This window comes from Meleagris gallopavo, chromosome 1 (assembly GCF_905368555.1).
Source record: "Meleagris gallopavo chromosome 1, MGAL_WU_HG_1.1, whole genome shotgun sequence".
NCBI classification, from domain to species: Eukaryota; Metazoa; Chordata; class Aves; order Galliformes; family Phasianidae; genus Meleagris; species Meleagris gallopavo.
In genome coordinates this window covers 123,579,105-123,593,117 of record NC_139404.1, presented here as the reverse complement: position 1 = coordinate 123,593,117, position 14,013 = coordinate 123,579,105, and the positions used below count along the sequence as shown (strand labels likewise).

The 14,013-nt window shown below is 41.7% G+C and overlaps 1 protein-coding gene across 1 annotated transcript in view; it reads right to left on the bottom strand.

Moving 5' to 3' along the window:
- Positions 1 to 7,383, bottom strand: part of ANOS1 (anosmin 1) — a 136,023-nt gene extending 128,640 nt beyond the window's left edge. The window contains exon 1 of the mRNA XM_085212661.1: positions 7,004 to 7,383. Within this exon, the coding sequence (XP_085068787.1) occupies positions 7,004 to 7,192 (189 nt within the window). The 5' untranslated portion in view covers positions 7,193 to 7,383. The remainder of the gene's footprint in view (positions 1 to 7,003) is intronic.
- Positions 7,384 to 14,013: the final 6,630 nt, after the last annotated feature.

The window sequence follows — 14,013 nt, the reverse complement described above, 5'->3', positions numbered from 1 at the left end:
TTTCAACTTTTTTCACTGCTTTCAGTATTAAGTGCGTATATGTTGGAATGGGAAAAAGATTTGTATTTGAAAAGATCCTAGTATTTCTCTTTCAGAAGTTTTCTAATACTTTTCAAAAGTAACACCTCTTTTCCCTCAACATACACCATTGACATTAAAAATATGCCTTGCCAATATCTTCTACGCACAGAACATCTACCTGAAAATGAGTAATGTTCAAAATTATATTAACAAATTAGAGAAATCAAAACTGCTAGATAGCAATGACCAGGCTCTATAACCCTTGAGCTCACAGTGACTGTGAAAGCCTTCACTAATGCCAAAGAGACTTGAGTTTAGTGATGAGAAAAAGTCATACCCCCGACCTGGGTATAACTGCAAAGACTAATTGGGAATCAATTTCACAATGTAGATTCTCAACACCTAGAATTGCGTAGGATTTTTTCTCTAGCTGTAGCCATCATTATTCAAAATGAACACTTAGTCTTCAAAAACTTTACATAAGATCATGTTAGAAGATCTGTGCATCTCTTGTTCGCGATGGCAGATCTCCATAATATGAGCACACCAAATGTCAGAATAATTATCCAGACCACATGCCATCTGAACAATAAAAACAGAAGAATAATCTAGAGTTTTACAGTTTTTTTTATGAAATCATAAAGTAACAGCAAATGTTCAGATCTGTTTGTGGAACAAAATTAACAGCTGTGTGCTTGCAAAGAGACATATGAAAGTCAGAATTATTTAACAGAAAGACTATTTTTGGAAAGGAGATGAATACTGAAATGGCAATACAAGCAGATGGCACACATTTCCTAAGTGGTAACATGTAGAAAAGATTATGAACACACCCTGGAAGACCTACATCTCAGTGCCTGGGTAGCCTGTGAATTGAAACTTAAGTGTTCCATGATTAAAACACAACATGCCTACTAAGTAGCATTACAAAAGTAGTGCAGGTATTTTCAAAAAACACAATGAAGTATGACAGCTGCTCCAAAAACAATGTATCCCATTTTATTATGTTGGCCCACATCAGAGACAGATGTTGGTGGTAGTGCAGCAGAGTCTTAACCTTCCTGCTGGTACTTCATTACAGAATCACAGAATTGCAGAGGTTGGAAAGGTCCTCAACAGATCACTGAGTGCAATCCTCTTGCTAAAGCAAGCTCCCTACAATAGGTCACACAAGTGAAGTTCAACGAGGCCAAATGCAAGGTCCTGCACCTGGGTCAGGGCAATCTCAAACACAGATATAGATTGGGTGGAGAATGGCTTGAAAGCAGCCCTGAGGAAGACTTGGTGATGTCAGCTGATGAAAGATTCAACATGAGCCAGCAACGTGCGCTTGCAGCCCAGTAGGCCAACTGTATTCTGGGTTGCATCAAGAAAAGTGTGACCACCGAGTTGAAGGAGGTGATTCTGCCCCTCTACTCTGCTCTCATAAGACTTCACCTGGAGTACTGCATCCAGTTCTGGAGTCCCCAACAAAAGAGGGATGTGGATTTGCTGGAGCAGGTCCATAGGAGGGCCACAAAGATGATCAGAGGGCCAGAGAACCTCCCCTGTGAGGACAGCTGAGAGAGCAGAGGGCTCTTAAGCCTGAAGATGAAAAGGCTCCAAGGAGACCTCAAAGCAGCCTTCCAGAACCAGAAGGGGGCCTACACGAAAGCTGGGGAGGAAGTTTTGTAAGGGCAGGTAGCAACAGGACAAGGAAAAATGGCTTTGAACTGGAAGAGGGTAGATTTAGACTAGATATTAGGAAGGAATTCTTTACTGTGAGGGTGGAGCAGGTTGCCTAGCAAGGCTGTGAACGCCCCCTCTCTGGAAGCATTCAAAGCAAGGCTGGATGGGACTTTGAGCAACCTGGTCTAGAGGGAGGTGTCCCTGTCCATAGCAGGGGGGTTGGAACTAGATGATCTTAAAGGTCCCTTCCAACCCAAACCATTCTACGATTCTATGAATATAAAACTGAAAGTGACAGTTTACTGGATTGCATCATTACCGATGACAAAATGTGATGCCACCTCTACAAGCCAAAACAGCTGCCTGTGAATTGGCAAAATGTGAATTCCCCATGGAAGAAAAGGTTCCAGATCCAGCTGATTCAGCCCTCAGCAGATAAAGTGATGTGCACAGTCTTTTGGAATAGGAAAGGGGTGATCCTTCTGGACTTCCTGGAATCCAGACAAACCATAACCTCTGACAGCTATGTAACACTGATTAAGCTGAAGGCTCAAAATTCGAGTCAGGTCAGAGAAGAAAACTTCTCCTCTGTAACACGATAACCCCAGGCTCCATGCCAGTTTGAAGACCATGGAGTACGCTGCCAATCTTAGCTGGATTGTCATACCAGACTCATCATATGGACCAGATTTGGGGCCTTTTGACTTTCAGGATGATGAAAGATGGACTGTGTGGGCAACATTTTCCTAAAAACGATGCTGTCATAAAGCTGTGAAAAATGTAGGTCACCTCCACTGGTGTAGACTTTTACCAGCGCAGCATGCAGGCTCTTCTTCACCACAAGTGAAAATGCATAGCTAATGGCAGTGACTATGTTGAAAAAGCAGTGTTTTGTAGCAGAGAATGTGCTCTATTAAACAGTGTTATTGTGCTCTTTGTATGTGTTGTAGTTCACTAAGAAATAAATAGGAGCCACTACGTTCAGAGTGACCTACATAATTTAAAGTTTTCTAATTATTCAAGACAGTTACAATGAATGATTTCTTCATGATCTTAGTCTTTTCTGCAGTAGGGCAGAAAGAGACATATGAACACTAGATTTTTCAGTTTGGCCTACAGCTTCCATCTGGAATTGATTGCAGGTTTTTGCAGGTGCAATCACTTTGGAGTTACAAGCAATTTGAAGGCAGATGTGCTGGCATTTAGACAACTAACTGCCTGACTTGTAGGTAAAATCTGGCACTGCCTATCTAAAGGTAATCGCTTGCACATTATTTGCTTGAAGGTATAAAATCTGAGAATTTTTAATTGTTTCTTTAAAAGAATTGCCTGGTTTCCCTCAAAAACTTTAGTTGTTCTGATAGGCCATACTCTATTCTAAAAAGTTAGAATGGAACTCATCTAGTATTCAAGAAATTTAGCTTACGTATGAATACAGAACTCCTATGTGGTCAAGTTCATCCATACTTGGTACATTTTTAATCAATGCCCACCTCATTGAGTTTAAAGCAATATCTCATGAATGGTAATTACAATTCTGGATCACACTATACATATGTATAAATATATATATATGGATATCCATCTTAATAATGAATTAATGTATTTGCAAGATTCAGTTCACAGCTGAAGACTATCAAAACAACTACATAGATATGCAGATATGAAAAAAACTGAGAAGAGCATCTGCTTGCATTTAGCACTAGCATTTTGTTTTTAATGCATAGACAACCATAAATGACCATTTATGATCATACATAAACTAATACAAGAAACTGATAACACTGAGAGTGCATTTAAAAGCACTGTATCTTTAAGATGCAATTACTCCTATCGTCTGTTCCTGTCACTTCTTCAAATCCAGTGCTAGGCTCCCCAGTACTCAAAAGATGCAGATTTAGTGGAGTGTATCCAGCAAAGCCCCACTATGATTAAAGTGCTACAGCACCTCTTGTAAGAGTAGAAACTGGTAGAGCTTGGTTTGTTGTGCCTACAATAGAATTCTGGGGTTATCATCACCACTTATAACTATCTGATGGAAGGGAATAAAGAGAACAAAGCTCGATAAACTCTCCTCACTGGTGCCCAGTGTCAGGACTAGAGGAAAATGAAGCACAAAGAGCTTCTCTCTGAACATCAGGAAGTTTTTGTTTTGTTTCTTCTTTTTACAGTGAAGGTGACTGAACACTAGAAGAGGCTGCTCAGAGAGGTCGTGGAGTGTCCATTCTCTTAGATATTCAAAATCTGACTGGGGATAGCCCTGGCCAACTTGTTCTAGCTGACCCTGCTCAGGTGGACTGAACAAAATCCCAGAAGTGCTGCTGGAAACCTACTCAGTGACTCTGTGAGCACGTGGCTGTGGCTTCTCCGTGTTCCTGTGACTCCACACATCATACACGGCCAGTCTAATCACTAACCACCAACAACCTCTTGCTGCTGCAGTCCTTCCATCCTGTTATGTTCCGTTATGCTCTTGGCTCCTGATCTCGCACACAAGATGTCCACCTCCACTACCTGAGCCTATTTAATAAGTTGTATGTATAAAGCAGAAAGACGTTTGAGAGCTCTGTAAGATATTACAACTAAAATGAAAGATCCACAAGCTTATGGGTCCAAGTAAACACTGTTCGTTCTCCACAGTATTTTCATACTGCACACTTAGCCTCTGAGCTTACTCTGACATTTACCCCAAGCTTATTCAGAAATAAAACTTTCAATCAAGCTGTTTTCTGAACCTGGCTGAGAAGACAGGCAGTAGAGGTTAAAATCCAAACTGTGCTTTCATTCAACTTGAAAATGGAATGCTAGAGGCCGTTGCCATGCATGCTCCCTCAAAATGGGAGAAGTTCATCAAAATGGGACAATTTCACCAAAACTAATACCACAGATGAGATAGGCTATACCCATACACAACATAAAATGTATATATTTAATACAGACATAAAATATATGCATGTATTTCATACGTATATGATCCATATAGTGAGATATCTCCCATAATGATCACATACGTGCCTTGTTGTTATCTCTGCCTAGAATTCTCCAAATTATCAAAAACTGGAGAACTCTTGGGAACTGCATAGCAAAAAGCAGACATCTGCACCTGTTTAGCAGGCATTCTGAAGATTATACAGTTTAGATTTAAGCGACTCATTCTTCTTCTAGCTCACACCAATAGACTACATGGAAAACAAAATCAATTCTTTGACTTATGTCTTGGTTAAAATAATATCACGCTGAGAGTGCACCTTTAAAATGGGCTTGTAACTAATTCTCAAACACAACTCAACAAAAAGAAAAGCACCAAGAGTACAGCTCTCTCGGCCTTCTCAAACAGAGATAGTGTTCTTCGCAGGGGAAAAAATGATGAAAAAACCTTGTGAAAAAAATGAAAAATATCAATTACCACTCAAACATGGCAAACAGCAGTTAGAGAAGCAGATGATTATTTGCTATTGATATCACTCACCCTGATCACTGGTGATCACTGAAGTGCTTTTGGCACCATGAACCACATGACATGAACTCTCTAAAACGTGGTGAAGTCCTCCAGCAAGCATCTATTTGCTATCTCCATGACCTCCCACCATTGAGGTGGTACCTAAGGTAGTGCTGGGAAATGAGTAGGTCACTTCTTTCAAATTTTGTCCTAACTGTGGGTAATACAATTCTTTTCTGATCCTGTTTGGAGGAGCTGGTGTTTGGTTCACTTCAAAGGTTGAATCAGATTACAAGATAAGTGGATATCTCTGCAGTGAAAAGAACTCCAGAAACCGCTGCCAGTTTAGATGAAAACAGAGGGGCATGAGGATGGCTGTGTTAAAAGGAGAAAGAAGAGAGAAAATGAGAGGAATATCACACTCTCTAGCACTCTTAAAAGTCTGCCTGGGAGAGCATCCAGTGCTCCCTGTACTACACAACTCTCCTCTTTCGCTTCATTAAAAGACAATGGAAAGCTTAACTCTTATAAACGTGAGCACTTTATCTTTTGAACATTTACAGTTTCATATCTTGCAAGAGTTTAATCTCTGGTAATTTAGATGAATTACCATGTGCACATTGGGGTTAAAACTGCAAGATTTTCACTGATTACAAGAAAACAGCCAGTTATTAAGTCCTAACTGAGTAATTTGCAGCTTATTTCACCCTGGCTAATTAAAACGTAATCACTATTGTTTGGCAATGTGCATTCTGTCAGCAGTTTTAAGTCAGAAAAGAAATCACGCCAAGAAAACACACGCACATACAAAGAAAAAGCCTTTCACCAGGAACTGGCTTGATCTAAACTGCCTCGTTAGCGCTTCGTTAGCCACTGAAACTGTAAAACAAGTTACAATCTCCTGACAACGCAATAACCGCTCCCGAGATAATGAACTATTTTAACGAGCCCTCCGCTTCCAAGAGATGCCGCGAAGCGGGGCCCGCGCTGACAGCGAGCGCTTCGCCTCTCCGGACCCGGCGGAGCTGCGGCGGAGCCTCAGCCCGGGCAACGCGTCCCTCCGCCTGGGGAGCGTCCCCGCTCCGTCCAGCTGGGAGCCAGCCACAGGCACCGGTGAAACGAGCACGTTAAGCTTTTCGTCCACGCTTTTTCTTTACTGCTCTCGGCTTACCCTTAAGTATCTCGCCCGACAGCCCTTTGTGCCAACACCTTAAAGCTACTTTACACCCAAAACGTTGGGTTCCGGTTTCTGATTCAAGGAGACGCACGGGGAAGGCGAGGAGCGTGCTGTATGTAGGGCTGCGCTATCCCGAGGTGGGGAGGCTGCGATTCCCAACGGGCTAAAAGAACCCTTTCCAACAGGGACCTGGCTGCTACCGAGCGAGCAGCACCGGCCGGTCTGAGGGCTTCCATCATTCCTTTGGCTCAGATGCTTGCACCGCTTAGAACAGGTGAGAAGGGAAGAAGGGAAAGGCGTTTGTTGGATGGAGAAGAACAGGCAGGCACTCACCTCCCATAGTCGCTTGAGGAGCTTTCAAGGCTCTCCCCCACCCCACTCCCATTCCGTTAGCCAGAAGCGCACCCAATTTGTTCCAGGGACACCTGCGAGGAGCCGGAGCGCCCGGTCCGCATCCCGCCGCCCCGCGGGCAGCTGACACGCGCGTGCCGTGCCGGGAGCGCGGGCGGCCCGAAGAGCCGCTGCCTCCTCCCCGCGACGGAGGGACCGACGCCGCGGGGCCGTGCCCACCTGCCCGCCGCCGTCCCACGAAAAGCCGTCCCGAAGTTTACCCCGGAGAGCTCCAGCCCCCGCAATCCTTAAGGCCGCGCCGGCGGGCAGCGGGGGCCGAGTGTCCCCGCGCGGCGCCGTGCCCCTACCTGGAAATGCTTGAAGAAGGCGGAGATGCGGGTGATCTGCAGGCTCAGGCACCTGGAGGCGCATCTGGCGCTGGAGAACGCCTCGTCCTGCCTGCGGGCGGCGGCGGCACCCGGGCCGGCAGGGCTGCCGCTGACGGCCGTCACCCAGAGGAGCAGGGCGAGGGACGCGCGGGGCGCCCTCCGCACCATCGCTCCGCGGGAGGAGAGGGCAGAAAGGCGGCCGGGCACTGCGGGCTGAGCTGCTGCTCGCCGGGTGGGTGCCGGGCTGTACTGGGGGCAGACGGCTCCGCGCACTCCGCAGAAACTAAACAAGAAAGTTCAATCATTCAACTCTCCTCACCCCCTTCTCTCCCTCCCCTCGGCCCACAGCCCTCCCCCGCTCGGCGGCGGGCGGGCCGAGGCTGACAGCGGCCGCGCCATTGGCTGCGCTGAGCGGCAGCGCCGGGGCGGGCGGGCGGTGTGGCCGCGGGCAGGTCGGCCGCTGGGAGCGGCGTTCCCGCTGCGCGCCGCCACCTGTGGGCACCCGGCGGGCAGGAGCCGCGCGCCGTGCCCTCTCACGCACGCAGTCACACGCGTAGGGACCGGGGGAGCGACCCGCGGGTGCTGCCCGGCCGTTGGGGAGCGATCCGCAGCAGCGCGGCGCTGCTCGGCCAAGCCCCGGCCCTCCTTCTGTTGCATCCAGGGACGGGCCAGGACGCCGTGAAATGACTTTTTGAAGCGCGGTGCGCTTACAGGGAACGTGATGAGCGTTTGTCCCGAGGTGGAAGCCGTAAAGGCTTTCCTGAAGAGAATTATTAAAGAATGAAAGTGTACAAGTCATCATTCCGACACCTCTGGGTAACAGCTGCTAGGTTAAAATACCGTCTATGGCTTTAAAATGGCTCCCACACAGTACGCAGCAACTCAGGTCCCTTCTGCTCCCTCAGCTCCTGCGTGCGGTGGTATGTAGCACAGAGGTTACACACTGCATTCCTCCCTGCACGTACAATGCACGGACTCCTCCCGCTGCAAGTATGTGCTGCAAGAGAGCAACGGTGTCTGCTCACACTGCCGTCTCTGGTTTGGGCCTCCTGAACCTGAAAACCCCGAGCATAAGCTGAAATGAGGCTTCAGGCCATTGCAGGAGATGTGGTACAAGGTGCTAGTTGTAGTAGTGGCTATTAATAGTACTAGCTATAACACTACTGCAAACAATTGTGTAATTGTGATTGTGGTTATCAAGCACTGTATTAAGCACAGTATGAAACAAGCATAAGCTAAGTGTGTTTTAGGAAAGTCACCTAAAATCTCATCTAAATACAGCAGTCTTTGACCAGTCTTGTACTAATTTTGCATGGCTATAACTCTTTTCTTAGCATGTGAGCCAGTGTACACAAATGTGACGTAAAGCACGTACCCTTGTACCCCACGTACCAGCATATATCTATACACACCTGCTACAAACCTGTGTGTATGCGTAAAACAGAAAATTGATGTCTGTTAAATCTAGACTAGGAAATCAGCAGATAAGCTGTGCGAGCAAGGTAAGATACAACTGGAAGTGAAATAAATGTAGGTTAGATGTTACTTTGCAGCTCACAGTGTCTGAGCTAAATTCTCTTGTCAATTGACTCGAAAGCACTGGAGACAAGCCAGTAGGCTGCATTCACTCCTGCAAGTGTTAACAAATCGCAATGACAGTTTGTGTCCTTCCATGCTGGAGGGAGCACAGTAACCAGAAGAGGTCACCTGCCACTTCCTGGCTTAGAAGCCTCCCCACTGCGTGCACTGCATGAGCATTCTCTGCAGGCTATTTTGGAAATGAAGCAAGGAAGACTGCCTCAGCAACACCTGCAGAAGTCTTCCTCATCTGTGGAACTGGAATGATCACCTGCAGCTTTCAATGAGAAGAAGTCATAGGTGAGCCAGAAATAGTGATCCCAATTCAGACTCATTTATTGCTGCCTAGAAAACCAGTTAGGGTTCTGCTGGCAGAACCTGTCATCTCTGTGTTGGGAAAGAATAAGGAACCACACAATAGAAAAGCACAGAAGTAAAGCACAATCCTAGCACTACTGTGACAAATAGTGGTGAGGCCATTCAGGCTTCAATATTCATAAATTCCCAGTTTTTAACAAACTTTCACACAGATTTTATTAAGCGTTAACTGAATTCTTTGTAACTTTTTGCCTTGAGTCAGGAAAAGACTGATTCATAGTGTTTACAGATGTACCAAATGCTTTCAACTTTTGCCATATTTCAGCAGATAATACGAACTGCCTGAAAAAAAAAATATATATATACCCATCTATAAATCAGACTGCAGCTCTGGAGGGGGCAGATGGTTCGATAGATATATCCACAGTGTTAGTGCCAAAGCAATTTATTTAGTGTATTACAGATTTAAGTAAAAGGGTAGGAATCCTGTTTCCTTTGTTTTATAAAGCATGGCAGCAAAGGGCATAGAACCCTTAAAAAATGTAAAAGTTCATGAATACACAGTTTACTCAGTTGCTTGTGTTTGAAAGGTCACGGTTACAGAGATCATCAGTGCAGCCTGTGAATTTCTTTTAAGCAAGGGCTGACTTGGTTAGCACACAAAAGGCTGGCTGTTCAGTGCCAGCAAAACTGAACTCACACAGGTCCTGTTCCCTTGCAGGAGATTAAGAAACAGCCTCCTCAGCTCAGTAATTCTGTGGGTAATCAAAACCCACCATCGACTAAATATCCAGTAGACTGAAAGATAACTCGTATTTGTAAATACAGTTGTATTGAGGAGGTTAATAAATTGGATAATAGAATACATAAACATGGAAATAAATAAGATACAGAAAGCAAGCAATCTTTATAAAGATTATGAAATCTTTTCATTAGTTGGACATTTTCGGTCCTTTCAGAAGTCCCAAGGGATAACAGTTGTAGTCTTTTAAGATAGAAAAGATTCCTTTTCTTTTAATTTTTCTGAATGTTTCTTGCAATTATTCTTGGATTTAGTTTTGTTTTCTGAATCACAAGTTATTTTCCAGATAACATTTGTTATTTACTTATATATAACATGCCTTATTTTTCTCTTTATCAAAATAAAATCCATAACCACAACAGTAGGCATAATAAACACATTCTTACATTTTGACTACTGCTATTTTTTATCAACAAATGAAATTAGATATTCTTTTAGTATTAAAAGTAGTAGAATTGGTACCCATACATTATTTCAAATTCAGAATATTGCTATTATTTGAAAAAAATACAGGGTTTGCTGTCCTATCTGTACTTCAAACCAGGGTGACATGTACTTCTCACAATGTAAACACAAGCTGTTTAGGAGACCGGCTTCGCAAAACTAGGGCTGATTTTTTACAGGAGACAGCGCCACATACTGGTTTTGAGAAGTGATTTATTTCTCTTTAATGACTTGGTTTAAATCGATTTTACATCAAGCTGACTGCACCTTAAGTAATTTTTACTCATAAGGTAATTACCAATAGTAATTTCTAACTGTATGAAAACAGAAAGGAGATAATATAAAATAATAATAATAATGTAATTGTAAGACAATGATTAAGTTTATTGTAATAAATGACCCTGAAGTGTCATTCTTTACTGAGTTCTCTCTGGTGTAAATTATGTTATGTAAAAAAAAGATTATAACTTCCAGTACAGTTTTTGAACAGTAATTTGAATAAGCACATTTATTTCCAAGAGCATCTTCCATATCAGAATAAAATAAAATAAAAATTCTAAACAGAAAATTATTACCTTAACTCTTCACCTTGAAAACAAGTTGCTTGCTTGTTGAAGTCTACATGGATTTACTGGGATGCATTTCTTTAATTCAGTAGTACAACTTCGTTTGAACTATGTCAAGTTTTCAAAGAGCAGTAGCCTGTTTGTTTTCTCAGTGAATTCATAGATAGGGATTCAAGAAAAGATTAAAATCTCACCTACACTTCACTAGTATTCAGGATATACATGAGGAAGGTAACGTATTTGAGATATGTACATTAAGTTAGAGATAATATTAGATGTTTTAAATCTATTTTAACATTGCTTACAAAATTGCAAAGCTGTGGGAGATGGCTGACCTACCTGTGATATTTTGATTGTGATTTCCTGCTAGTGGTGACTCACCAAAGGATTCCACTCAGTAGTAGTCTTTAATTTGCTGTTAAGCTTTGAATCCAGCCTGTTTACTGCTGCTCAAAGGAAAAATTTACCATGTAAAATGAATTCCCTTTGAAAAATATTTCCACAAAATTGTTTCTTTCTGCAAGTGAAACAATGGAAGCTAGAACTGACATTGAAAGTTAAATGAATTTGTGCCAGAAATTATGCCTCCTGTGGTCATATCCTGATGCTTTTGACCAGGAGGATAAAGAAGACTCTCATATGACTGCACATTCCTTCAGTGACCAAATGCAACTTCATTCCTATGCTAAGGGCAGTTTAGTCACTCTTGAGACTTATTGTGCCCAGCTCTGGGCTCTCAAAGTTTAATTCCTTGCACATGGGATCCCTGAAGTCACACATGGGATCCCTGAAATAGATGAATTTCTGAAAATTATTTTGAGGAATAGGATTTTGCATAGTTCTAACTTAGGCCTGTGAGCAAACTTCAGAGTATATCCACCTACATCTTGTATTGGTGATACTCCTTACTCCTTGGTGAGGAACTGCAGTCCTTTTAATAATTCTGTCTGCCAGGAGAAAATCAATTTTTTGAGTCACCGTTTTCTCTTGTACAAGGGAAATCAGTGGTAGGTAGTACAAACATTAGCAGTGGAGTTAGTCATGGTGAAGCAAAGGACAAAATAATGGTTTGCTGCTCCAAAAATTTCGTCATCTCTGTTTAAAGCAAGAGTCAACCTGTCTATGCCTGTCTAAATATTGCTGGTGAAAAAGAAAATAAAACAATTTGGTGGTTTTAAAATATGCAGTAGCCTCATAACATATATGCAGAAAGCACAAGCATAATGAGTTATAAGGAGGGGTCTTGAGGAATACAGTGACATAGCTTGAGAGATTTTCATTCAGCACTCTTCCCAAACATGAAAAGAAACATAACAAAAAGCATGAAAGTGCTCATTTAAAAATAAAAAGGATGAAAAATATATACTGACATCAGTGGTTCGCTGTAAGGACAGGATTCTTCACTGCTGAATTAAAATAATGGCATCTTAATGCAATGCAAAAGAGGAAAAAAAAAAATACAAAGGGAGATGACTAGGGAAACATCCTTTGCCCTGTTTGGACAAATGAAAATTTTCTATTCTTGTATCAAGAACATAGAAAAGAAGTCAGTATTTAGATGGAAAATGATAACAGATAAGAGTTTGGATGCATGAGTAAATGAGAAGAACTGAATATGAGAGACATTGTACCAAAAATGTAGATTTAAACAAGAGATCAAGTCCTTATAATCAGTGATGGTGCTTGAATGATACTCCCGACTGAGGCTTGATCCACAATGCAAAAAAAAAAAGAGACAATGCAAGAGACAAATTATGAACATACTGAACTTCAGACCCCCCATAAAGAAAGGTCAGAGGCAAACAAATGCTATTAGCTGAATGAACACACTTATTTCCTCCCAGGCACTCTCGTCTTTTTCAGGGTCATGTAGAGTAGAGCAAAGACAAGGCCTCACTCCAAATCTATGTCTTCAACTGTTTGGCTCAATGAAAATAGATCTTATTGACATGTTACCTGTTGCGACTCAGGTCATTTTGTCTGTGGACTTGTTTCAAACAGAACACAGTTCTTGATTTTGTGATTTGTACTTGTATTCCCATATTTATCTCCTGATTGAATTAGACCATGTTTGTAAAAAGGTATCTACTCTTTATACCAGGATAAAAAACAATGTAAAAAAAAATCTGTATTACAGATTTCGTAAACCCAAGGCAATTTATGTATTTCCTTCTTGTATTTTTTGTTTGGGTTCTTTTATATTTTGTTTGGTTTGGGTTTTTTGTTTGTTTGTTTGTTTGTTTTAGATTTGCACATGTTGTCCTAATAATGGTGTCAATAATAGCATACTAATGTCATATCATACCTGTAGTTTGTATGATTAGTCTTCACCTGAAATACTACGTTGATCTATGTCACTGTATTACAATGTGAGCTCATGTTCATTTGGTTATTCACCAATCCCCAAAAGCCTGTATAGAGATTGACTTTCTAAGAAACACTTTTTGTGTCTTGTGTGTATGACCTACTTTCTGTATTCCTAGATGTACAACCTTGCATATGGCAGTATTAAAATGTATGATGTTTAAAAATGAATTGAAATTACTGAGTGATTCAGAATTCCCTATATATTATTTACCACTTGAGTCAATAATCATGTCATATGTAAACTTCATCAGAAGTCATTTTTTTATTCAGTTCTAGATTACCACTGCACAAACTGAGTAAAACTGAGAGAAGAAAAGCTAATTTCTATGACAAAATTCCATTTACCATTAGTGTTGGAAAATTACTATCCATATTTGTTTCCCAATCTAAATAATACAGATATGTTTTACATTGATTATTACTGAATATTTAATTTTAGTTAAAAATTCACATTGCAATGAATTAAATGGTATGTTTTGGACATAGTCTTTCCAAGTTGGATTTGTAATCTCCTCAGAAGACATTGTCAGATTTCTTTGTATATGTGTATGAAAAGTATTTTCATATTTTCATTCATTTGTTCATTAATTTAATTTGTCTCCATGCTTACCATTGTTGCTTTTGCCAACCAGAGAGAGACCAATCAAGGCAAAAGTCCTTTTGGTTTAGGCTATATGAAGAGCCAACCAATATGTGCAGAGTCTGAAAGGAATGTGTGACAAAACTGCAGTAATTCTATTTAATTAGCCTTAATCTTTAAAAAACACTTAGGATTCAACTGTTACATAAAACAGATCATTTATTCTTAATGCCCTTTACTGCATACTTTTAATATCATATATCCTTTAAGATTTATTTACAGTGTATTTCAGAAAACAGCATTCAGGATGACAACTACAGCAAATGATCCTTAT